This window comes from Phycodurus eques, chromosome 1 (assembly GCF_024500275.1).
Source record: "Phycodurus eques isolate BA_2022a chromosome 1, UOR_Pequ_1.1, whole genome shotgun sequence".
Classification (NCBI taxonomy): Eukaryota; Metazoa; Chordata; class Actinopteri; order Syngnathiformes; family Syngnathidae; genus Phycodurus; species Phycodurus eques.
The window spans coordinates 7033275-7057984 of NC_084525.1; the positions used below are offsets into that span (position 1 = coordinate 7033275).

The window sequence follows — 24710 nt, forward strand, 5'->3', positions numbered from 1 at the left end:
GTTTCCAAACGTTTATTGAATATTGTTAAAGGAAAGGCGATGTAACACAGTGATAAACATGACCCTGTCCCAGCTTTTTTGGAACACGTTGAAGCCATAAAATTCTAAGTTCATGATTATTTGCTAAAAACCATAAAGTTTCTCAGTTTGAACATTACATATCTTGTCTTTGTAGTGTATTCAATTAAATATAGGTCAAACATGATTTGCAAATCATTGTATTCTGTTTTTATTTATGTTTAACACAACGTCCCATCTTCATTGGAATTGGGGTTGTGCATACAAATATGAAATTCTTACTTTGCTGGTCTCCCTCCATTCCAGAGTTATAATAGTTTTGGATTTACAGTTAGTTATTGTTTCATTTTGACTTTTCATTTTCAAATTTAGTTTTAATTACTTTTTAGAGCAGGTTTGTTACTTTTTATTAGTTTTTAATAATTAAAAAAATGCTTGATTTTAGTTTAGTTTTTGTTAGTTTCAGTATTAGCTTTAGTTTTTTATACGGGGTATTGGTCAAGTGTGAGATAAAAAAGATCACGATAAGTGTGTAATTATAAATTCAACATCCATCCATCCATCCATTCTCCACACTGCTTATCCTGTTCAGGGTTGTGGGGTGCTGGAGCCTATTACAGCTGGTGTTGGGCGAAAGACAGACGACACCCTGAACTGGTCGCCAGTCAGTTGCAGGGCACATATAGACATGAACAAACATTCGCACTCACATTCACACCGTCACTGAGTGGGAACTGAACCCACGCTGCCCGCACCAAAGTCAGGCTAGTGTACCACTACACCATCAGTGACAAAAACTCAACAAATTTTTTTTTTTTTTTTTAAATGGACTTACTAGCAGATGAACAACCATCCACATATCAAATACAGGTACTGTATAACAGTCCACAGAATTTGCAGTGCAATAAGTGAATTGGAAAATACTGCTTCTAAGGTTAGATTAGATGCATCACAATTTATAGTAAAACCATTCTTGAGAGACATGCGGTAGTAGGGCCTTGATAAAAATATGTGTTTAATTTACAAAAAACATCTCGTCTCCATTTGCATGTTTTCCTTCCGCTGTTGCTTAATTGCAAACTTCTCAAGTGGACTTCCAGATTTGTGACTGTTCCTATTTCACGACAAGCCATTTTCTTGCATCTGGGACAGTCATAGTCAAACAAACAAACAAACAAACAAACAAACAGACACATAGAAAGAAAGAGAGAGAATGAAAGAAAGAAGCACAGATTAGAGTACCTCCTGTACACCCAGTTAAAATGCATCCAGTGTCATCTAGTCTGCCAATCTCTGGAAAGACATGAAAATGGCTGCCCACCAATTGTTTTTTGTCAATGTCTTTATGTCTCCAAGTGTTCTGTAAATTGACTGTCTGTTGTACTAGAGCGGCTCCAACTACCGGAGACAAATTCCTTGTGTGTTTTGGACATACTTGGCAAATAAAGATGATTCTGATTCTGATTCTGATGATGCACAAACTGTATAATTCATGTTATTACTATACAGTATCTTTTTATATTACACAAAATTACAGTGCTATTTTCTTGATTAAAAAAACACATTACAAACATTTTGTTATTTTCAAATTATTTCAATAACAGTCAATCTAAATAGTTTTAAAGTTGCAACCTGGAGTGAGTTAATAATTTTGGAGAATTTTAGGCCACAGCTGCTCTCTGTGTGTGAATCTTTCTGCTTGTAAAGCTTACACATGCACCGCTCGCTCCTCCTGAATGGAAATGGGAGAGGTCTACTTTGGGAATCCGGCGTGTCCTGTTTAACTATTTGACACCTCCGTACGAGGAGTTAACCTGTAGCCGAGCTGTATGGTTAATCTTCTCTGAGCAGTTGCGGAGGCTTTAAAGTACCTCCTCCTCGCTTCCTCTCTGCCACTCGGGATCAAACTTCAACGTGTGGACATGAAATTGTCTGTTGTGTCCAAGAAGTTGTGGTGTGTTCACAAAGTGTTGGTGCTCCTGATCACGCCACTGCTTTTTTCGCCTTTACTCGTGACCTTGCCAGAAAAGGTGAGTGACTGAATAGTGCAATTTGCTACAAAAACGATTAATCTTTGCTCTTTTCAAAGACAACCCCAGTTTAGTTGTGTTATCTTGTTGTGATTAGGAAGGAAGATGTCTTTACGTGGTGGTGCTCATGGCCACGTTTTGGTGCACAGAGGCCCTCCCTCTGGCCGTCACCGCAATGCTACCCATCTGCCTTTTTCCAACGCTGGGGATCATTCCATCCAAAAAACTCTGTCCTCAGTACTTTCTGGAAACCAACTTTCTCTTCTTAAGCGGCCTGGTGCTGGCGTCGTCCATTGAGGAGTGGGGCCTCCATCGCAGAATAGCATTGAAGGTCCTCACCATCGCCGGAGTAAAACCAGCCCGGTGAGAAAAGCCAAGAAACAGTACATTATAGCAGTTGCATTATTAACCCAGTGATTCCCAACCAGGGTGCTAAGGCAAATTATTCAATTTCATTTCATTTGTCCGGAAATTATTATCTCTATTTTATTATTTATCTATCTATGCGAGCAATGTACCGTGACAGTCATAACAATCAAAGTTTGAAATCTTCTAAATAAAGCCGCAAACAAAAATATTTTTAATATAAATATATTTTTAAATAATATTTGTTGAAACAGTCGTTATGACTTGACAGTAGTACATGACAAACATGATCTGGAAAAACAAATCAGCCGTCTCTGGCCCTATCCTCTTGCCTCTAATTTCATATAAAAGAAAACGTCGTCAGACGTCAGAGGAAAAACAACCAATCAGAGACAGAAGGCGTGACCTATGAGCTGTCTATCATTTGTCAATCCAAAATTATGTAATTTAGAGCTGTGTTTCGCAACGTGTGGTATGTGTACCACTCATGGTACGCATAATCTCTCTAGTGGTACCCAAAACAATCACTGAATTTAATACAAATACATTTTTTTCCACATTTTGAACATGAAATTCCATCAAATATCAAGCATACGGCCTGTTTAAAATATTTTTTTTTCTCCAGTACAGTACATTTTTTACTTTGCAAGTACCATACATTCTTTAAGTTCGGTTGTATTTAACTTTTAAGGACAATAACACTTGATTATAATAAGAATTTGTATTTCATCTTTAAGATCCATTAAAAAAAATTTTTTTTTTTTTATTCAAGTTCAACTCTATTCAACTTTTATGTGCAATACATTTTAATTGAATCTCTAAATATTTTTCTTATTTTCCCAAACAGTATTTAGGAGCAGCGTTAATGTTAGAATTGTACATAATGTAACAGTGGCTTACAAAATTAATACATGGATACTTTTGTAGGAATAAAACCTCTCTCTACAATACTGATCTACTTTAATGTTGGTCATAATGGTGATACTTCGAGAGATAAGACGTTCAAGACCCATTGATTTAGAGCATTTTCTCCAGAGCTGAAGACATTGAAATAAAGATGTTCTTCCAGTTTACTCAAAAAAATACTTACTCAGCGTTATATCTGTTTAGTTGAATGCAAAGCTATTATTGTGGATATGTAGTTTATTTTTACTTTTTGCCAACTAGTGGAAGAGTATTTTATTTTTCTTCCTGTCACCACATGTTGCTAGCATAGCTAAACGAACAAAGCTATATTATTTGTCGTAATTACATCATAATTCTCGACCCAATTAAGTGAAATTGGACAATTTCCTGCAGCTTTTCACTGCTGTACACTAAGTTGATGTGATCTTATGGGCTTTGTTGGTAGAATACTCTTCTCTTTTGCACATTTATTTAGGCTCATATTGGGCATGATGACGACCTCGTCCTTCCTGTCCATGTGGCTCAGCAACACGGCCACGACAGCCATGATGCTCCCCATCGCCAACGCCATCCTGGAGAGTCTCTTTGGTGATCTGGAGAGCCTCAAACAAAAATGCAAGTCAACTGAGGATGGTGACAGTGAAGTCATCAATGGTACGTTGAATGATGACGGTATGATAAACGTGTGGCTCGCACTATGACAATTAAGAGGCCCTGGGGTCATTGGCCTGCATATTTTCGAGGTTAATACTAATCTTAATGATAACAAATGTGGTGACTCCTAACGGGACAACCTGAAAGGAAGAGAAGAAGAAGAAGACAAGTCATGTCCTTGTGTTTTAGGGATGATACTCTATCACAATATGCCAAACATACGGTCTGCGGGCCAAAACTGGCCCACTAGGGGGTACAATCCGGCCCACAGGATGAATTTGAAAGTGAAAAAATACAAAATATATTGCGATGGTGGGGGCTGAGGTTAATTTTATGAATTATTATGCTTCTGTAAAACATGGAATGGTAATAATCCCAAGGTCTTTTTAAACTGATTAAATTTTAAAGTGCACTAATATATTTTTAGTTCCATATACCTGTGACTCAAAGTTTTGTGCCTTAAATACGATCACTGTGATTAGTTAGTATGCTTACATTGCCAATGACAAACTGAAGCAAAATATTCTCAATATATCAGAGGTGGTTTTGTAAAATGACTCCAAAAACATCCTATTAAATATTAAAGATTTTCCTAATGTATTTGATTTGTTTTGCATTCATCCATACATTTTCCGTACCGCTTGTCCTCACTAGTCGCGCCCGTGCCGGTGTCTATCCCAGCTATCGTCAGGCGATAGACGGGGAACACCGTGAACTGGTCACTAGCCAATCACAGGGCACATATAAACAAACAGCCACTTGCAATCACATTCACACCTGCAGGCAATTTAGAGTCTTCAATCAACCTATCATGCGTGTGTTTTGGGGGATGTGGAGAAAACCCACTCAGGCACGGGGAGAGCATGCAAACTTTACACAGGCGAGGCCAGGATTTGAACCCCAGTCCTCAGAACTGTGAGGCAGATGTGCTAACCAGTCGTCCACAGTGTCGCATTCAAACAAAGGGAAACATTTATTGTTCATGATGATATCAGGTATGGTAAGATTTCCGTGGTCCTCCCCCTTTGACATCAAGATAGGCTTTATTTTTGATTGATGATTTTTGACACCCCTGCTCTATAGTTTTGATTTACTCTTTCAGAAGCAAAACATAGTAGAGGAGTCAGAATGTTTACCGTTCTTTCATCAGGTTTCTTGAGGCACATCATGTTCTTCCATATTATTACATTCATAACTGTGGTACGAGTCCGTGAGTTACTGATTACAGTAATTGTGGCATGCTTTACAGCTTGTTCCAGTGAGCATTTAAAATTGTAAACAGTATTGTAAATTGGCACACCGCATGGAAATGTACACAAGATAGTAGTCAATAGTAGTAAATGATTAATATTGCTGGATTCAAGAGAAATCCTACATATGTAAAAGCCACATCATTTATTCAGTACCCATTCTTGTTTATGTACGTGCCACAATCTCTGCTTTATTTCAGGTCAGCCTACTCAGATGCATTCACTGCCTTCGGTGGCCTCAGAGAAACAAATATTATCACTTGAGGGGTAAGAAGAACACAACACTGGTTCCATCACCTTTATTGAGCCAAATGTCGGAATATGTATACTGTATATACTGAGATAATGATGATCTTGTCTCAATTTACTCACAAATTGCCTTACTCAGTGTGACATTTTGGGCTGTTTAGCCCCCCCAAATAAATAAATAAATACATAAATATTTTTTTTATTATTGTGAGAAATTGTAATTTCTAAAACCTGCAACAATTTAATTATTTTGTTTAATTAATTTGCCAATTTCAATGTCCTGTGTACTTGATATTGTGAGTACTGTTTGAGCACCCAATTTTTTGTCCAAACTTTGATTATCTTTACCGGTTCATCCAACCTCATACAATAGTAAAAATGCACCGTGTCATATGACGTGATGATAAGTGTCGTAAAAGGATGGGCGCAGCAGAACAGACTGACCTGAGGACAGCCAAGGAGATCCGATCCGAGTCGGAGGATCAGATGAGAGTGTGGAAAGGGTTCCTTGTCTGTATTCCTTATGCGGCCAGCATTGGAGGAACCGCCACACTGACCGGAACTGCACCAAACCTTATCCTCATTGGACAGCTCAAAAAGTAACGCAGCTTTTGACTTGATTTAAATAAGAGACAGGTTGTTGTCTTTTTTCTTTTTTTTTTCCTAATTGTCAATTTTTTTTCTCCAGCAATTTCCCGGAGTGTGATGTTATCAATTTTGGCTCTTGGTTTGCATTTGCGTTCCCGCTCATGCTCATCTTCCTTCTTTTGGGATGGATTTGGATCGCGTTCCTCCACGGAGGGTTGAACACACGGTAAATGAGTTTGCCTTTTGTAGAGCATCACAATGGACATTACATCGAATTATTGTCATTCATAATCTATTTCCATTGATGTCCATTGACACCCTGCAAACACAGTCACTGTATCTCATCAGTAATTATGTATCAATCTGCTGCTCCAGAAAAACCATATCACCTTTTCCTCTTGGGAATTTGTATTGCAATTCCTGACAGAATGGAGCTGACATCACATGTACTTTCGGGCTGCAAAGTCTCAAGTGATCCCTCTGCAGGACTACTAAATAAACATGTACACCTCATTTGACCAAAGGCAGAGTTGATGAAAAACAGGGGAAATGGACTGAATGAAGATTTTAGCCTTCTTCTCTACTGCGTGACTTTAAATATGTGAAGTGTCAGTCGAAAAGAAGCTCTTACTTAAGATACATTGCTTCCTTTAAGAGGTAATTTAGGTCAATTCATTTAAAAATAGACCTTTATGGGGACTGGCTAATTAATATAATTTTCTGTTGCACACATTAATGGCTCAGATGTACTCTTTTGAAGTGGAAATGGATAGTGTGCGACTAGAAGGCTTGCTATTATACTTCGCTTAATTAGTTAAAGCCAAACCAACCAACCATCCATCCATCCATCCATCCATCCATTTTCTACCGCTTATCCGGGTCGGGTCGCGGGGGCAGTAGCTTTAGCAGGGACGCCCAGACTTCCCTCTCCCCAGCCACTTCATCCAGCTCTTCCGGGGGGATCCAGAGGCATTCCCAGGCCAGCCGAAGGACGTAGTCTCTCCAGCGTGTCCTGGGTCGTCCCCGGGGTCTCCTCCCGGTGGGATGTGCCCGGAACACCTCACCAGGGAAGCGCCCGGGAGGCATCCGAATCAGATGCCCCAGCCACCTCATCTGGCTCCTCAATGCGGAGGAGCAGCGGCTCTACTCTGAGATCCTCACGGATGACTGAGCTTCTCACCCTATCTCTAAGGGAGAGCCCGGACACCCTGCGGAGGAAACTCGTTTCCCCCGCTTGTATCCGGGATCTCGTTCTTTCGGTCACGACCCACAGCTCATGACCATAGATAGGTGAGGGTAGGAACGAAGATCGACCGGTAAATTGAGAGCTTCGCCCTTCGGCTTAGCTCCTTCTTTACCACAACACAACCCGATGATGGAGCTTTGCTTCTTCCCTTTGTCTCTTCAGAAGTGGCTACTAATTTCTTAATCTTTTCTGTGCAACTATTTACAACAGTGAGTCTTAAAGTGTGATAGCACCAACTGTGGTATGTGGGCTCCCCCTGGTGGTATGCAAAAGAATCACCGAATTAAATAAAAATAAAATTTACATTACCAAACAAACATTAACATCCATCCATTTTCTGAGCGTGCTGGAGCCAACCCAGCTGTCATCGGGCAGGAGGCGGGGTTCACCCTGAACTGGTTGCCAGCCAATCGCAGGGCACATAGAAACAAGCAACCATTCGCACTCACAGTCATGCCTACGGGCAATTTAGAGTCTCCAATTAATGCATCTTTTTGGGATGTGAGAGGAAACCTGAGTGCCCAGAGAAAACTCACGCAGGCACGGGGAGAACATGCAAACTCCACACAGGCGGGGCTGGGGATTGAACCCGGGTCCTCAGAACTGTGAGGTTGATGCTCTAACCAGTCAGCCACTGTGCCGCACATGTTAACATGACGCTTGCAAACATTACATTCAGTACAGTACATATTTTGCTTTTATGTACGGTACATGTTTAGAAAGAGTTCAGTTGTATTTAACTTATATTTGCATTTAAACTTTAACTGTTATTAATAATTAATTAATCTAAGCATATGTTATGTTTTATCTTAACATTGAATCAGTGCATGTTAAAGTGGCTTACAATAATACATATACTTTTTAGCAATAATTATTTCATGTTTAAATGAACACTTAGGCCTACCACATTACTGTATTTTAATATTGTTCATTATGGTGCTACTTGGAGAGTTTTTTATGTTTGTTTGAAAGTTTGAAAACCACTCATTTTCAACATCCACTTGATTTATCCTCCTCACCCCCATGTTCCGCTACATTAATTAATTAATTAATGTTTTTTTGTTTTGTTTTTTTTAAGGAAATTAAAAATTACCAAACCCTTTCGAGATATAAAGCTGCTGAAATTAGTATTTAACACATCACCATTTTTCTCACTCAATATATTTCCAAAGGTGCTAAATTAATAATTTAATGAAAATTTCACCAGATGTTGGGAACAACCCAAGTAATCCATACATACAAAGTAGAACTAAAAAGATCAGAAATTAAGTTATATGTAATAATGTGAAATGACAGGGAAAAGTGATTGAACACGCCAACTGCTATTTATTTAATACTTTGTACAAAGGCCTTTGTTTGTATGGACAGGTTCAAGATGCCTCCTGTATGGAGAAACTAGTTGCATGCAAACAGTCTTTACTCTTGAAGGCTCCGTGGGCGTCTTTTATGGACCTGGAGTTTCAGTTCTTTCCATAGATTATCTATTGGATTCAACTCAGGTGATTGCCTGGTCCATTCTTGAAGCTTTATTTTTTTTATTTGAAACCAATTGAGAGTTTCCTTGACAGTATGTTTTGGATCACTATCCTGCTGACATGTCCACCCTCGTTTCATTTTCATCATCCTCGTAGATGGCAGCAGATTTTTGTCAAGAATGTCTCTGTACATTTGTCCATTCATCCTTCCTTCAATAATAAGTTTACCAGTACAATTTGTTGAAAAGCAGCCCCACACCATCATGTTCCCACCTCTGAACATACTCTTAGTATGGTGTTTTTAGGTGATGTGCAGTGCCATTTCTCCTCCAAACGTGGTGTGCATTGCGGCATCCAAAGGGTTAAAATTTGCTTTCATCAGACCAGACTATATTCTCCCACTATTTAACTGCCTTGTCCAAATGTTGTTCAGCAAACTTTAAACGAGCTTTGGCATGCTTTTTTCAGCATTGGGGCCTTGAGTGGTGAGCGTGCATACAGACCATGGCGGCGGAGTGCATTACTCACTGTTTTTACTCACAACGGTACCTGCTAATTCCAGGTCTTTTTGCTCTTAGACAACTCTTCCGCTTATTCTTTGCACTTCTCTGTCAGAAATATTGCGAGAAGTACCCGATCGAGGCAAATTTAAGGTGGTATGATTGGCTTTCCACTTAACGCATTATGGCCCCAACCGTGCTCATTGGAACGTTCAGAAGCTTAGACATGCGCCGGTAACCAATGCCATCGTTATGTTTTGCAACAATTACTTTGTGATAGTCTTGAAACAGCTCTCTGCTCTTACCCATCATGAGATGTGTCTTGACTGACACCTTGGCAATGAGACCTTTTTGTAGGCCATCAATTAGGACTGAACCAGCTGATATTCAAGGGGCTGGATTGCTGTTTGATTATTGATAGATTTTAAGTTTTGCCTTTGCTTTCCATGGCTCTTTGCACCTCACTTGCTTCAAGTGTTCAATACTTTTTCCCTGTGCCATTTTACATTATTACACACAACTTAATTTCTGAACTTATTTGTTCTAATTGCTTTGCATGTATGGATTACTTCATACATCTAGTGAAAAATTTCATGTGAATAGCACCTTTGGAAATATATTTAGTGAGAAAAAATGGTGACGTGCTAAATACTTATTTCAGCCGCTGTATCCAGCAGTGCAACCCCAACCCAAATCGTTTTGGTCATCGTTTTCAGTTCAAGCCTACAGTAATCACTCACTTTCCAAACATTTTGAAAAGCTCTATAGTTAATACAAGTAGGGAGTTATGTAACCTCCCTGTAACCAGCTTGCATTTGTTTATTGGGCACAAAATGGAGCCTTTTCCATGACGTCAACAGGAATGTCACTGTTTTACTCCCTCAGTCAATCCACAGTCACGTTCCTGCTTGTTTGAATGCTTATGAATGATCGTGCCTAGTATTTCATTAACTTTCATTGCTTTTGCGTTCTGCAGCTTGTGCTTCAAGAAATGTGACCAAAGAACAGAGGAAGAGGCCAAAGCTCAGGCTCTCATTGAAGAGGATTACAGAAAACTTGGGCCCTTAAAGTGAGGACCCATGTATGTCTACAAGTATAGTGGTATAGTGGGAATTTTGTATTTGGAAGGTAACAGGTTTAACGAATTTTGCTTCATTGCAGTTTTGCACAGGGAGCCATCTCTTTCTTCTTTGTATTGTATGCCGTTCTCTTGTTCACAAGGGATCCGAAATTTGTCACAGGCTGGTCTGTGTTTTTTAAGAAGGGGTAAGACAGCTACACTTGACATTTGTCATGCCATCGTTTTAGTACTAATGACTTTCTGTTTCCTCCTCCGCAGTTATGTGTCAGACACAGTCACCGGTGTGATCATTGTGTCCATATTATTTTTCTTCCCCTCACAGAAACCTTCTCTTAGCTGGTGGGCGGACCCTAAAGGTCAGTGCGCACATCACCATATGGTCATCTTGGAAAACAGTATTGAGGCTTTTGCAATTTAACCATTTCATGCATGCAAGATGGCTAAATCCACCGTGATTGCTTTTATTGCTCTTTAGGCATGGAAAAAACATTTTTTAAACAATGCATTGACATGCATTAGGTACTCACAACTGACAAAACAATTAAGAAAATATGATAGTGATTTAATGTTGTTTAGCAACTGTGTTACATATTTTAACATATCTGTCACTAAAGTGGATGCTTCTGAGTCATCACATACACTGCCACCCAATTGTCAGCCTTTGTAAGAACAAAAATATAACCTCAAAACAATGACGTATGGTTATTCAGAAAAAACAATATTTGGAATTGTGGGCAATTATTTTACTCCTTAGTTGTTGATGTCTCCGTTTATCATATTTTGACTGATGCACAATGTTGACATTAAGACTCTTGCAAGTGTAAGAAAACAGTTTTCCACTGTTGTGTCCAACACAATGACTGTGAGCCACACAAACACAGAGGTAGCAAAAGTACTCACACTCTGTACTGAAGTAGAAGTGTGGATATGGATATAAAAATAGACTGTGGTTAAAAAAGAAGAAGCAATTAAATTGCTGTACTTATTAAAAGTAAAAGTAAAAATAAATAAAAAGTACAGAATTTGAGATATGCTTAAGTATAAAATTAAATTGCTAGCGAGCATTAGCTTGACTTTTATGCTATCGAAACAGTGTGTAGCATGCTAATGTGAATTGAGGAACAAAAATGCTAAATTAGCTAATGATAACAACTGAAAAATACACCTGAGTTATGTCTTTTTTACGCTGTGTCGTCATCCGCGGAGTGTGAAAAAAAAAAAATAACGAGCCCATTTTGACAAATTAAGGAGTTGTAAGTGCAGATGCAGTATATGTTGTTAAATGTAGGGAATAAAAGAAAAGAGTTGTTAGGAAAAAAAAGTACTCAAGTAAACTACAGATACCTGAAAAATTGACTTCCATCCATCCCATCCATTTTCTGAGCCGCTTCTCCTCACTAGGGTCGCGGGCGTACTGGAGCCTATCCCAGCTGTCATCGGGCAGGAGGCGGGGTACACCCTCAACTGGTTGCCAGCCAATCGCAGGGCACATAGAAACAAACAACCATTCGCACTCACAGTCATGCCTACGGGCAACTTAGAGTCTCCAATTAATGCATGTTTTTGGGATGTGGGAGGAAACCGGAGTGCCCGGAGAAAACCCACGCAGGCACGGGGAGAACATGCAAACTCCACACAGGCGGGGCCGGGGATTGAACCCGGGTCCTCAGAACTGTGAGGTTGACGTTCTAACCAGTCGTCCACCGTGCCGCAGAAATTGACTTAAGTACAATAAAAATGTATCTGTACTTCATGAAAAGTCAAATGTGCTACGCAAGAGCTGCACGTCTGTCCTGGCTGCTCAGTACAATCAGACTAAATGGACAATAATTAGACAATACTACAATAATAAATCAAGAAATACAGTTAGTTTGGTTCAGTATAAATGTGAAAACACTCACTTCCCTGATGCCAACAGTAATCACCATCTTCTAAGTTAATGGGGAACACTCAATTTATTGTTTCGAAATTTCACTCTTAGATGCCTTTTATACATATATGGAATTTAAGGACCCTGTAAAGTGAATTCCGAAATTTGTTTGTAAATACATTGTACATTTGAAGATAATTGCTGCAAATGTGCAAAGATTCAGAACTATGTAGTTCTGAATTGTGGCAATATAGCGGTAAACTGTTTCCAGAATTTCAGTGCCCCTGATTTTTTGGGGGACGTGGCTAAAACAATGCCAAGGTATAGGTCACCCCTCCTCCTCTATACAAGAACTTGAGCGGCTTTGTTAAAATTAGCGGTTATCCGGCGCAATTGCGATGTGCAGTTAGCTAGCTATGCCTACACTCCAAAAAATGCATCTTTAAATACTGTTCTGGCATGGTCAGTTTAGAGCGCCTCATTGTCTGCCGTGAGTGAGCTAATGTCACGGAGAGAAGGCGGAAGAGCGAGGGAGAAAAAAGAAGTCCAATGTGAGGGGGTTTTATGCTGGCGTGTCTGCTTGAGAGCGCCTCATTGTTGGCCATGTGTGCGCGCAGAAAAAAGTGAAAGTGCCAGTGGGGGGTATTTTTTATTTAAATGTCCTACAATACAGCCAGTGTGTGGACCAGGGCTTCGGGCTGGTGTGGCCTCGTTGTCACTGCGTCAATAGCCCCCGCGAAGACTTGGTGGGACATATTCCAATCACCTGAGGCTTTAAGCGGATATATTTTCACGGCTCAAACATTTAGTTATGTGTAGGCATAAAAACAAATACTTGATGAAGAAGCATATATTTTCCCAGGTCGTAGTAGAGGTATTTGATTGACAATTGAGTGCATTCAGCAGACACGGCCCTCAACATTGAAGAGAGGCTTGGTTTCTTTTCCCATTTTCAACCCTTATTTTATTTACTTGTCGATGTTTTTGTAATCGTTCACCTGTGGCAGGGAAGACATGTTTATATTCACTTTACAGGGACTTTAGAATATTAAAACGTACAAGTGCCTTTCGTGATGATCCTCTTCTTTCACATTGCTTTGGGTGACTACTCTCTTTACACTTGTATGACAATTGAGAATGTTCAAATATTACATGTACACTTCATGACAGTTTTGTCATGGCAACAGTCTGGCCATTGGACAGATTATTTTATTATTTCCTGGCTTTTAAATCAAACAAACCGGAGGCGAACCACTGACACGAAATGGATCGTCTTGGAGCTCAGAGGTTGCTCCGTCATGAGCTCCTGTATAAACCTGTTGCAAAATATCACAAGTAAACTAAGGAATGTTAATAATTTAGATTAGGGACTGAGTGCATTGGCTGTCTGGAAGTGAGACTGTACTTGCTCTGTTTCATTGGGATAATCTCTCAAAGCTCTTTGTGGTGGAACACATTTACATACACATGCCTTGCCTTCTGTTAAAAACACGTGCATGAGCTTGATTGTTTATTATGCTCAGCTGGACAAACAAACCGCTGGATACAAGTGAAAGAAAGCAAACAGCACATTCTTCATTTAAAACACAGTTCTTGAATGTTCCCTCAGCTTCAAATTCTCCGTATGTGCCTCTCCTATCATGGAAGAAAGCCCAGGAGGCGGTTCCTTGGAATATCATTTTGTTGCTCGGAGGCGGCTTTGCCATGGCTCAAGCATGCGAGGTAAAAATGTGTTCCCGAATTTACATTTAATCATACAGGTGTACCTTAAGTACAACCCCAGTTCCCATGAAATTGCGACATTGTGTTAAACATAAATAAAAACAGAATACAATGATTTGCAAATTACGTTCAACCTATATTTAATTGAATACACTACAAAGACAAGATATTTAATGTTCAAACTGATAAACTTTATTGTTTTTAGCAAATAATTATGAACTTTGAATTTTATGGCTGCAACACGTTCCCCAAAAGCTGGGACAGGGTCATGTTTATCACTGTGTTACATTTTCTTTTAACAACATTCAATAAATGTTTGGGAACTGAGGACACTAATTGTTGAAGCTTTGTAGGAGAAATTCTTTCCCATTCTTGCTTGATGTACAGCTTCAGCTGTTCAACAGTCCGGGGTCTCTGTTGTCGTATTTTACGCTTCATAATGCGCCACACATTTTCAATGGGAGACAGGTCTGGACTGCAGGCAGGCCAGTCTAGTACCCGCACTCTTTTACTACGAAGCTACGTTGTTGTAACACGTGCAGAATGTGGTTTGGCATTTTCTTGCTGAAATGAGCAGGGGCGTCCATGAAAAAGACGTTGCTTGGATGGCAGCATATGTTTCTCCAAAACCTGTATGTACCGTTCAGCATTAATGGTGCCTTCACAGATGTGTAAGTTACACATGCAATTGGCACTAACACAGCCCCATACCACCACAGATGCTGGATTTTAAACTTTGTGTCCATAAAAGCCCGGATGGTTCTTTTCCTCTTTGGCCCACAGGACACGACGTCCACAATTTCCAAAAACAATTTGAAATGTGGACTTGTCGGACCACAGAACACTTTTCCACTTTGCATCCCTCCAACTTAGATCAGAATCAGAATCAGAATCAGAATCAGAATCATCTTTATTTGCCAAGTATGTCCAAAACACACAAGGAATTTGTCTCCGGTAGTTGGAGCCGCTCTAGTACAACAAACAGTCAATTTACAGAACACTTTGGGGACATAAAGACATTGACAAAAAACAATTGTTCAAAAAGATGCAGAGTCCTCTAGCACTTAGAGCAGTTCGAACGACTAATATTGCAATAGTCCGGTGCAATGACCATTGTGCAAAGGGCGCTGAGACTTCAAGGAGTGTATGCGGTTTAAAGTGACGAGTAGTGCGATCATCTGGGACAATGTCGGTTGTGCAAATGTTACAGATACTCCTCAATCAGTGTGCAAATGTAGCAGATGCTACTCTGGCATGAGTGGCCAGTATATGCAAATAGTGCAGCATGGCGAGACAACTACAGTGAGTGCACAAGTAATACATAATTGGCCCCACAGAAATGTGACAACGAACTCAAGTCAAAAAATTGCCAGCTTGTTGTAATGGAATTATAGGTTAGGTGTTTAAGAAGTTGATCGCAAGAGGGAAGAAGCTGTTGGAATGTCTACTAGTTCTAGTTTGCGTTGATCGGTAGCGCCTACCTGAGGGAAGGAGCTGGAAGAGCTGGTGACCGGGGTGCAGACGGTCCGAGAAGATTTTGCACGCCCTTGTCTTAGTTCTGGCAGCGTGCAAGTCCTCAATGGTGGGTAGGGGGGTACCGACAATCCTTTCAGCAGTTTTGATTGTCCGTTGCAGTCGGAGTTTGTCCTTTTTTGTAGCAGCACCAAACCAGACTGTGATGGAAGAACACAGGACCGATTCGATGACCGCTGTGTAGAACTGTCTCAGCAGCTCCGGTGGCAGGCCGTGCTTTCTCAGAAGCCGCAGGAAGTACATCCTCTGCTGGGCCTTTTTGAGGACGGAGTTGATGTTGTTCGCCCACTTCAGGTCCTGAGAGATTGTAATTCCCATGAACTTGAAGGTCTCGACGGTTGACACAAGGCAGCTGGACAACGTGAGGGGCAGCTGTGGCGAAGGATGCCTCCTGAAGTCCACGATCATCTCTACCGTCTTGAGCGTGTTCAGCTCCAGGTTGTGTCGCCCGCACCACAGCTCCAGCCGCTCCGCTTCCTGTCGATATGCAGACTCGTCACCGTCCTTGATGAGGCCGATGACAGTGGTGTCATCTGCAAACTTCAGGAGCTCGACAGTCGGGTTCGCTGAGGTGCAGTCGTTCGTGTAGAGAGAGAAGAGCAGCGGAGAGAGGACACAACCTTGGGGCGCCCCAGTGCTGATGCTGCGTGTGGATGAGGTGGCCTCCCCCAGCCTGACCTGCTGTGTCCTGCCCGTCAGAAAGCTGTTAATCCACTGGCAGATGGCAGGTGAGACGCTGAGCTGGAGAAGCTTGGTTGAAAGGAGTTCAGGGATGATGGTGTTGAACGCTGAGCTGAAGTCCACGAACAGGATCCTCGCGTAGGTCCCTGCACTGTCGAGGTGTTCTAGGATGAAGTGCAGTCCCATGTTGACTGCATCATCCGCAGACCTGTTCGCTTGGTAGGCAAACTGCAGGGGGTCCAGCAGGGGACCTGTGACACTCTTGAGGTGGTCCAGCACGAGACGTTCAAAGGACTTCATGACCACAGATGTCAAAGCGACAGGCCTGTAGTCATTCAGACTGAGCTCAGACCCAGAGAAGCCGGCGGCGTTTCTGGGTGTTGTTGATAAATGGCTTTTGCTTTGCCAAGTAGAGTTTCAAGTTGCACTTACGGATGTAGCGCCGAACTATATTTACTGACATTGGTTTTCTGAAGTGTTCCTGAGCCCATGACGTGATATCCTTTCCACATTGATGTTGGGTTTTGATGCAGTGCCGCCTGAGGGATCGAAGGTCACGGGCATTCAATGTTGGTTTTCGGAATTGCCGCTTACATGTGGTGATTTCTCCAGATTCTCTGAACCTTTTGATCCTATTATGGACCGAAGATGAGGAAATCCAGAAATTCCTTGCAATTGTACATTGAGGAACATTATCTTTAAACTGTTCGACTATTTTCTCACACACTTGTTTACAAAGAGGTGAACCTCGCCCCATCTTTGCTCATGAATGACTGAGCAATTCAGGGAAGTTCCTTTTATACCCAATCATGGCACCCACCTGTTCCCAATTAGCCTGTTCACCTGTGGGATGTTCCAAACAGGTCTTTGATGAGCATTCCTCAACTTTCTCAGTCTATTTTGCCACCTGTCCCAGCTATTTTGGAACGTGTTGCAGCCATAAAATTCTAAGTTAATGATTATTTGCTAAAAACAATAAAGTTGATCAGTTTTAACATTAAATATTTTGCCTTTGTAGTGTATTCAATTAAATAGAGGTTGACTATGATTTTCAAATCATTGTATTCTCCATCCATCCATTTTCTGAGCCACTTCTCCTCACTAGGGTCGCGGGCGTGCTGGAGACTATCCCAGCTGTCATCGGGCAGGAGGCAGGGTACACCCTGAACTGGTTGCCAGCCAATCGCAGGGCACATAGAAACAAACAACCATTCACACACACAGTCATGCCTACGGGCAATTTAGAGTCTCCAATTAATGCATGTTTTTGGGATGTGGGAGGAAACCGGAGTGCCCGGTGAAAACCCACGCAGGCACGGGGAGAACATGCAAACTCCACGCAGGCGGGGCCGGGGATTGAAGCCGGGTCCTCAGAACTGTGAGGCTGACGCTCTAACCAGTCGCCCACCGTGCCACCTCATTGTATTCTGTTTTTATTTATGTTTAACACAACGTCCAAATTTCATTGGAATTGTGGTTGTACAAAAAGGCAAAACAAAGGTGTGGGGGTAGTCCGATCAAAAATATAATCAAGTCCTAAAACCAAGATACCACATAACAACAGGTAACATGACATTAAACAAGATACGTAACACAGGACATTGGAAAACGAGCAGACAACGAGCGAACAGAAATCAGGAACTAGATAGTGGCAAGCACTCCGTTGGCCATGGGTGGGCTATAGGGGGCAGTGCCGCCCACCAAGATGCTTTCCGCCCCCCACTTGAAACAGGGATCTCTAAAAACAAACTTTTTTTTTTGTTTTTTTGATCATAGTAGCTATGTTTGTGAAGGCCGCCCTACGAGGGGGCACAAGCCAGTGCAAACTGTCGGTTGGTCACAGGAAAAGCTAGGGATTTGGTTGACATGATGATTAGGAGAAAGGTAGATATATATTGTTGTGTGTCCTGGAGGCCAGGTGGAAAAGCAACAAGGGTAAGGTTACACTTAGGGGCAGGGTTCAAATTATTTTACCAAGGTGTAGATGGGAAGAGAAATTGAGCAGGGGTTATTTTAAAGGAAGAGTTAAGAATGTCCTGGAGGTGAAAAGAGTGTCAGATCCAGGGATGAGGCTGAAATTTGAAATTGAGACTGTTATGTTTAATGTAATAAGTGGTTACGCCCCGCAGGTTGGATGTGAACTTGAGGTGAAAAACAACTTCTGCAAGAAGCTAGATGAAGTAGTTCAGAGCATCCCAGGCAGATAGAGACAGAGTTGTGATTGGTGGTCAATATTGTAATGGACATGTTGGTGAAGGAAACGAGGGTGATGAAGAAGTGATGGATAAGTTTGGCATCCAGGAAAGGAACTTGGAGGGACAGGTGGTGGTGGAATTTGCCAAAAGAATGGAAATGGCTGCAGCAAACGCTTTCTTCCAGAAGAGGCAGGAACAAAGGTTGACCGACAAGAGCGGAGGCAGAAGCACACTGGTGGATTTCATCTTGTGCAGACAATGTAATCTGAAGGAGGTTACTGACTGTAAGGTAGTGGTTTGTGTGTGGGGTGTGGGGGTGGGGGGGGGGGGGGGGATTGTAGCTAAACAGCATAGGATGGTGGTGTGTAAAATGACGCTGGTGGTGGGGAGGAAGATTAGGAAGACAAAGGCAGAGCTGAGACCATTTGGTGGAACCTGAGAAAGTAACAGTGTTGTGCGGCTTTTCCAGAAGAGGTGAGACTGGCTCTCTGCAGTAACAATCTGTGTGGAAAATAATCACAGAAAAATACCACGATATAGCAAATAATCTGCGATATAAATACAAAAAAGCCATGATGCAGTGAAGTTGCAAAAAGTGAAATATATATATACAGGTGGAACGGTGTACGACTGGTTAGCACATATGGCTCACAGTTCTGAGGACCCGGGTTCAAATCCGGCCTCGCCTGTGTGGATTTTGCATGTTCTTCCCGTGGCTGCGTGGGTTTTCTCCGGGCACTCCGGTTTCTTCCCACATCCCAAAAACATGCATGAATTGGAGACTCTAAATTGCCCGTAGGCATGACTGTGTGTGTGAATGGTTGTTTGTTTCTATGTGCCCTGCGATTGGCTGGCAACCAGTTCAGGGTGTACCCCGCCTCCTGCCCGATGAGCAGGCGTGGTCCCTGCCCGATGAGCGTGGTCATGGAATGAATTAAACAACAAGGCCCCCACTGTACTTATACATTGATTGGTAACGGCACTCATCAAGTTTCTTTTCAGTGTTTGTCTCTCTTCTTTACTACATTGTTTAGTTTCAATCTCTGCAGTGCTTTATTATGTTATGATTTGACCTTTCACTTCTTATCCTCTTCGGGCAGGATTCTGGCCTCGCCTCCTGGATCGGAGGCCACCTACAGCCTTTGGCCAAGGTCCCACCTGCTGTGGCCATGATGTTGATCACAGCCTTTGTGGCCTGTTTCACAGAGTTAGCCAGCAACACCGCCACCATTATCATATTTTTACCAGTTATTGCTGAACTGGTAAGTTCAGCTTCAATACAAATTACGTTGTGTTTGACTTGGCCTTGCTTGTGCTATTACGATTGACCAAATACAGTAGCTGCAGGCAGAAGTTGCATACGCTTACCATGGGCATTACCAGTATCTCTCTCTCTCTCTCTCTCTCTCTCTCTCACTCACACACACACACAAACCTCTTACACTCGCCCAAAGAATCTCTTTCACATATCAAAAAAGTTATCTTATTTATTCAAAACCCTCCTACTAAAACAAAAACTCTCACACAAAAAAAAGTAGTTTTTTTTTGTGCAACCTTTTTTTTTTGTCTAAGTGAGACAATTTCTCATGTGAGAGTCAAAAATTTGTGTTAGAGAAAGGAAGCTCAAAAGTAAAAACGCTGAGGGAAGGACATATTGCAATTATTATTTTTTTATTATTTTGTTGCTTTTTTTCTGTGTGTGGCTTTCTTTTGTTTTAGTAACTGGGCTTTTGAGACATTTTTGTATATGTATGAAGTTTTTTTTGCATGTGAGAGATTTTTTTGGATGAGTATGTTTTTTGGGTGAGTGTGTTTTTTGTGAGTGTGGGAGTTTTTTGTTGATTAGATTTTTTAGGTGAGTGTGAGAGGTTTTTTGGTGAGCATGAGTTTTTTTTAAAGAGTGTGAGTTTTTTGCGCATTTGTCGTGCATTTAAGTTTTCTCTTAAGTGAGAGATTTTTGGAGTTAGTTGAGAGTTTTTTGTTCAGTGTGAGAGATTTTGGGGGTTAGTGTGAGTGTTTTTTGGGTGAGTGTGAGTTTTTTGGTGAGTGTGAGAGGGGTTTTGGTGGGTGTGGGAGGTTTTCTGGAGTGTGTTTTTTGGTTGAGTGAGTTTTTTCTCACGTATGTGTGTGAGTTTTTTGTTGTGTGTGTATCCAAAATATGACAAAACACTCATACTAAAATGCTTAGTAATTATGTCAGACTGTTATCAAGATGGAACAGACAAAACAAATACTGGATTTTTTGGCTGACTCCTCTTGACGTTTAAGGGTGTGGCGGAAAGACACTTGGTTTTAGTGTTAGTTTGCGTTGCAACAGACATGATTATATTTGTAGTCTGTTAAGTATTAACCTCTATTGTCACTAATCATTATCTGTCTCCTTTGTACTTTCCAAGGATTGTTTCGAGCATGTAAAGCGCCAGTTGATTATCGCAAACATACAAGCACCCAGAAAGTGTAAACTAGGTTAGCATTGTGTTGGTCCATTCCATTCTTATCGTCAGTGGATAATTGTACATATTTCTGTCATTTGTTAAAAAATAGCTCCCTTTGGTTTTCAGTCTTGTAAATGATAAATAAATATGCCATTAGAATCAGTTATGTATTTAAAGGGTAAAATGTATTATTATTATTGATAGTAAAAAATGACTTTTTTGTTTTGTTTTTACTGTAAAGCCAAGCATAATTTGACTTCACACTTCGTTTTTGAAAAAAATAAAATGAAATCATGATTAAAGTGGTGAGCCATCATCACTGACTACATTTACAACATAAATTTCAATATTTGTTCCATGAAATTATAGTCATAATGGAAAATGCCATTGGCGGGCTAATGATTATAATCAATAGCCTGTAATGTTATAACCCTTCAAACAATGCCTATTTGAACACAAACGGTCGAGCAAAACACGTTGACAGACAATATCACAATACTTGCATGCATATATTCTTTATCCCCTGTGAAAAACGACAAATATTACTGCAGCTTTCGGAGTCACTGGGTGTAGTGGTGACTCATCTTCCTTTGTGTCTGTATGAATGTATTATACAGCCACCTGGGGGCCAAGGCGGGCACACCTGAAAGAGTAGTACAATGAATAGAATTGACGCATTAAATCTTGATGCGTTATGCATGATTACATTCTATTTAATTATGTTATCACTCTATGTCTTTATAAAGTTCAAGATTCTGGAGTGCTATTTCCTTGACCTATTTTGATGTGTTTTTGTAGGCGTCTCATGTGTCCGTGAATCCTTTGTACTTCATGATCCCTGCAACAGTTGGGAGTTCGTACGCTTTTATGCTGCCCGTGTCGACGCCACCAAACTCTATCGCCTTTGCATCCGGTCACCTCATGGTCAAAGACATGGTGAGTTTCTTGCTTTGCTTTTTGTTTGTTTTTGTTTTTTTACATCGTAACTGAAGCTCGTTGTTCATTGCCTGTCGTGTGCCTTCTTAGGTCAAAACTGGCTTTGTCATGAACATCCTGGGTCTGCTCTCAGTCACTCTAGCCATTAACACATGGGGCCTAGCCATGTTTAACCTGGACACGTACCCTGACTGGGCTCGCCCTCTCAATCAGTCTGCTGTCCACGCATCAAACTCTACTCTTTGATCACACAGCTGGATTCAACACTTAACTGAGACAAAAAAAATATGTTGGAGGAAAAGCCTCTAAGTGGTCAGCTGCTACCATTTTACCATTTTGTGCATCAATTATGACATCTGTCCTTCAGGATTTTCATGACTCTTTAGTCATGGAAAATAACTTTTTCAACGGATGGTCACACATATATTAGAACTTTTAACAGGCACAGTTTGTTTTTTTTACAAAACAATGAATGAAATAGGATATTGTGAACACTGAGAAATACTAGTTTCATCCATCCATTTTCTGTACCCTTTCTCCTCATTAGGGTCACGGGCATGCTGGAGCCTATCCCAGCTATCTTCGGGCGAGAGGCAGGTTACACCCTGAACTGGAGGCCAGCCAATCGCAGGGCAATACTAGTTTCAGTGTTGTTTAATTACTGTTCACTTATTTTATCATATTCTTAAACTGTTCAATGCATTGCAAAAACATTGACTCGCACTACAGTGGACAGCTATTCGAAATCTGTTTTTGTCTTTTTGCATGAGTCTGATGTCATATCATGTTAATCACTACAGTGAATGGTACTAGTGTGTCATCCCATTCATTGCCACCAATATTGCCACCAACTGATAATCAACTTTGACATCAAGACTCATGCATATCGTCACTTACTGGTGGAACCCTCGCATTTCCAAAATGACTACTTTCAGGAATTTAAAAACTTTCCATCTTGCTTGAGTGACCAAACATCATTTCGTTGAAGTTGGTGTTACTGTAGACCTTAAATCGCTATCATATACCATTGCACACCATTGCAACACAACACTACCCCAAAGTCATGTCACTAATTGTACAGTATATGAAAAAAAAAATGCATGAAAAACAAATGATTGCGGTTCCATAATTTTCGCAAACTCTCAATGGTCCGTGAGTGGAACAATAAATAAAACGATAAGCTGAAATGAATCGCTACGCACTTACTTTTGTGGCTGAAGTATTACAGCAATCTGTTTTTAACAAAGAAATCTCACTCAAATGTACTGTATCAAACCTACCTACAGTATTTTCACTCATTATTATCTGTAAAAAATCTAGACTTTCAATGTTAAGGCGACATAATGCCACACAGCTCCCGCAGAGTGAAGGAAGAGGCGGAGTTTTACAACACTTCTCAGACAGTTCAAGTGTATCAGAGAGTAAATAGATTTGTTCTGAAGCTATTTCCAACACTTTAAAATTGTAAATAATGCGTAAAAATAACAGGCGACATGTGGAAAGACCAAAAAGTATTGATTTGTCAAACAATATGAAATTGACCATCTTTGGACAAGCAAAATTTCCGCAGAACAGCAATGATATGTAGAATAGCTGTCCACTGTAGTAGCCACTGTGCAGGAAATGGCAATCTTTTTTTTATTTTATTTTTTTTATTATTATTTTTTTTTACTTCTGAAGTCCTCCAAGATGAAAATGTGCAAAGTATGGCTAATTTGCAAAAGCTAGCCTTTTGTTTCCGTGGCTCTCGCGAGCCTTAGAGGGCAGCATTGAGGGTGGGACCTGTGTGCTGATCCTAAAGCTAGAACGATATCTTCTCACGTGTGGCACGCTCCAACCAATAAATGCCTTTAATACTTTAGTATATGTCCCGTCTAAACACTGTCATTTGGTCCGTTTCGAGATTTCTGATCCCTGAAGTAGAATCCTTTCAATCAGTGTATTCGAAGTACAGTAGACGTTTGTCTCGTTTGCAAGACCAGAATGCCATATCTTGTTGCGAGATTTTGGTGTTATGTTGTCAGTGGTGTATCGAATAAAACAAAAAACATATACCTATAAAAAGCAAAATCGGAGAAACTGATCATTTTGCAGTGGTGTTTTTTTTTTTTTTTCCCAGCTCTGTAAAACTCAACTTTCTCCACCAGCCATGTTTCTCCCATAACTGATGTGCAGTGGTCATCATGGTAGAGGGGTCAGCATCTGTAATTCTTAATCCTTGGACTATTTTAACCAACTTGTTGTTTATGGGGAAAATGCATAATATATAAGATATAAACAACATATTTTCTGTTGCATGTCAGGCCTGCTGTTACCAAACCAAATTGAACTTGCTGTCCTTTGTTGAGATAGCGTGAGGACCCCCATGTCTGGTATGTTATAAAGTGTCTGGAGTCACACGGCTGACAGCAATGGTTAACTTGTACAAGGCTGCTGTGGTTACTTAGTGTTAGCGGAGTCGCTGCAAAAAGGTTTTAAATGCAAAACCTTGAGCCACAGAAGTCATCTGATAACTGGAGTAGAAGGATGAAAAGTGTCAACTGCATTAATCAAAACTGAAATTGTGGTTCAATCAATGAATGTGGATGCTTTTCATTGTAAGTGTCTACATTATGTTGAATTATTTGTTTTTTTAGTCATTATTGTTGGCACACAACCGTTCTTAACAAATGGCTTCTGACTTATACACTGACTTACAATTTTTTTCTGATTCTACAATTGTTAAATATAGTATATTTAAAATACCATTATGTCATTATCATTACATTAAAGTTGATTTTTGTTTCTTAAGATCCTCTTGAAGAGAGGTTTATTTTGTACTGTTTAATAAACTAGAATTGATCACCCCATTGGTGCTGTGTTCTTAAACTTCAGAATATCGTTGTCATATTGTGTTCTCCAGCATGTCACATGGTTCCATGTCATGTTTGCCTCATTTAAAGTTGTCTATTTCGTGTGCAACAACAACATGACTG

At 40.7% G+C, this 24710-nt stretch overlaps 1 protein-coding gene across 2 annotated transcripts; it reads left to right on the plus strand.

The window, feature by feature from the left end:
* Positions 1 to 1927: 1927 nt before the first annotated feature.
* slc13a3 (solute carrier family 13 member 3) lies at positions 1928 to 24573 on the plus strand. Of its 2 annotated transcripts, XM_061675024.1 has the most exons (13): positions 1928 to 2048; positions 2146 to 2411; positions 3796 to 3974; positions 5425 to 5491; positions 5893 to 6072; positions 6162 to 6287; positions 10259 to 10351; positions 10444 to 10548; positions 10622 to 10719; positions 13843 to 13955; positions 19465 to 19626; positions 21598 to 21735; positions 21826 to 24573. In XM_061675024.1, the coding sequence occupies exons 1-13, from the start codon at positions 1941 to 1943 to the stop codon at positions 21979 to 21981; spliced, it is 1791 nt and encodes a 596-aa protein (XP_061531008.1). In that variant the 5' UTR covers positions 1928 to 1940; the 3' UTR covers positions 21982 to 24573. The 2 variants fall into 2 exon arrangements, with proteins under 2 accessions (XP_061531008.1, XP_061531018.1); XM_061675034.1 differs by lacking the exon at positions 13843 to 13955 and having other exon boundaries at positions 10686 to 10719.
* Positions 24574 to 24710: the final 137 nt, after the last annotated feature.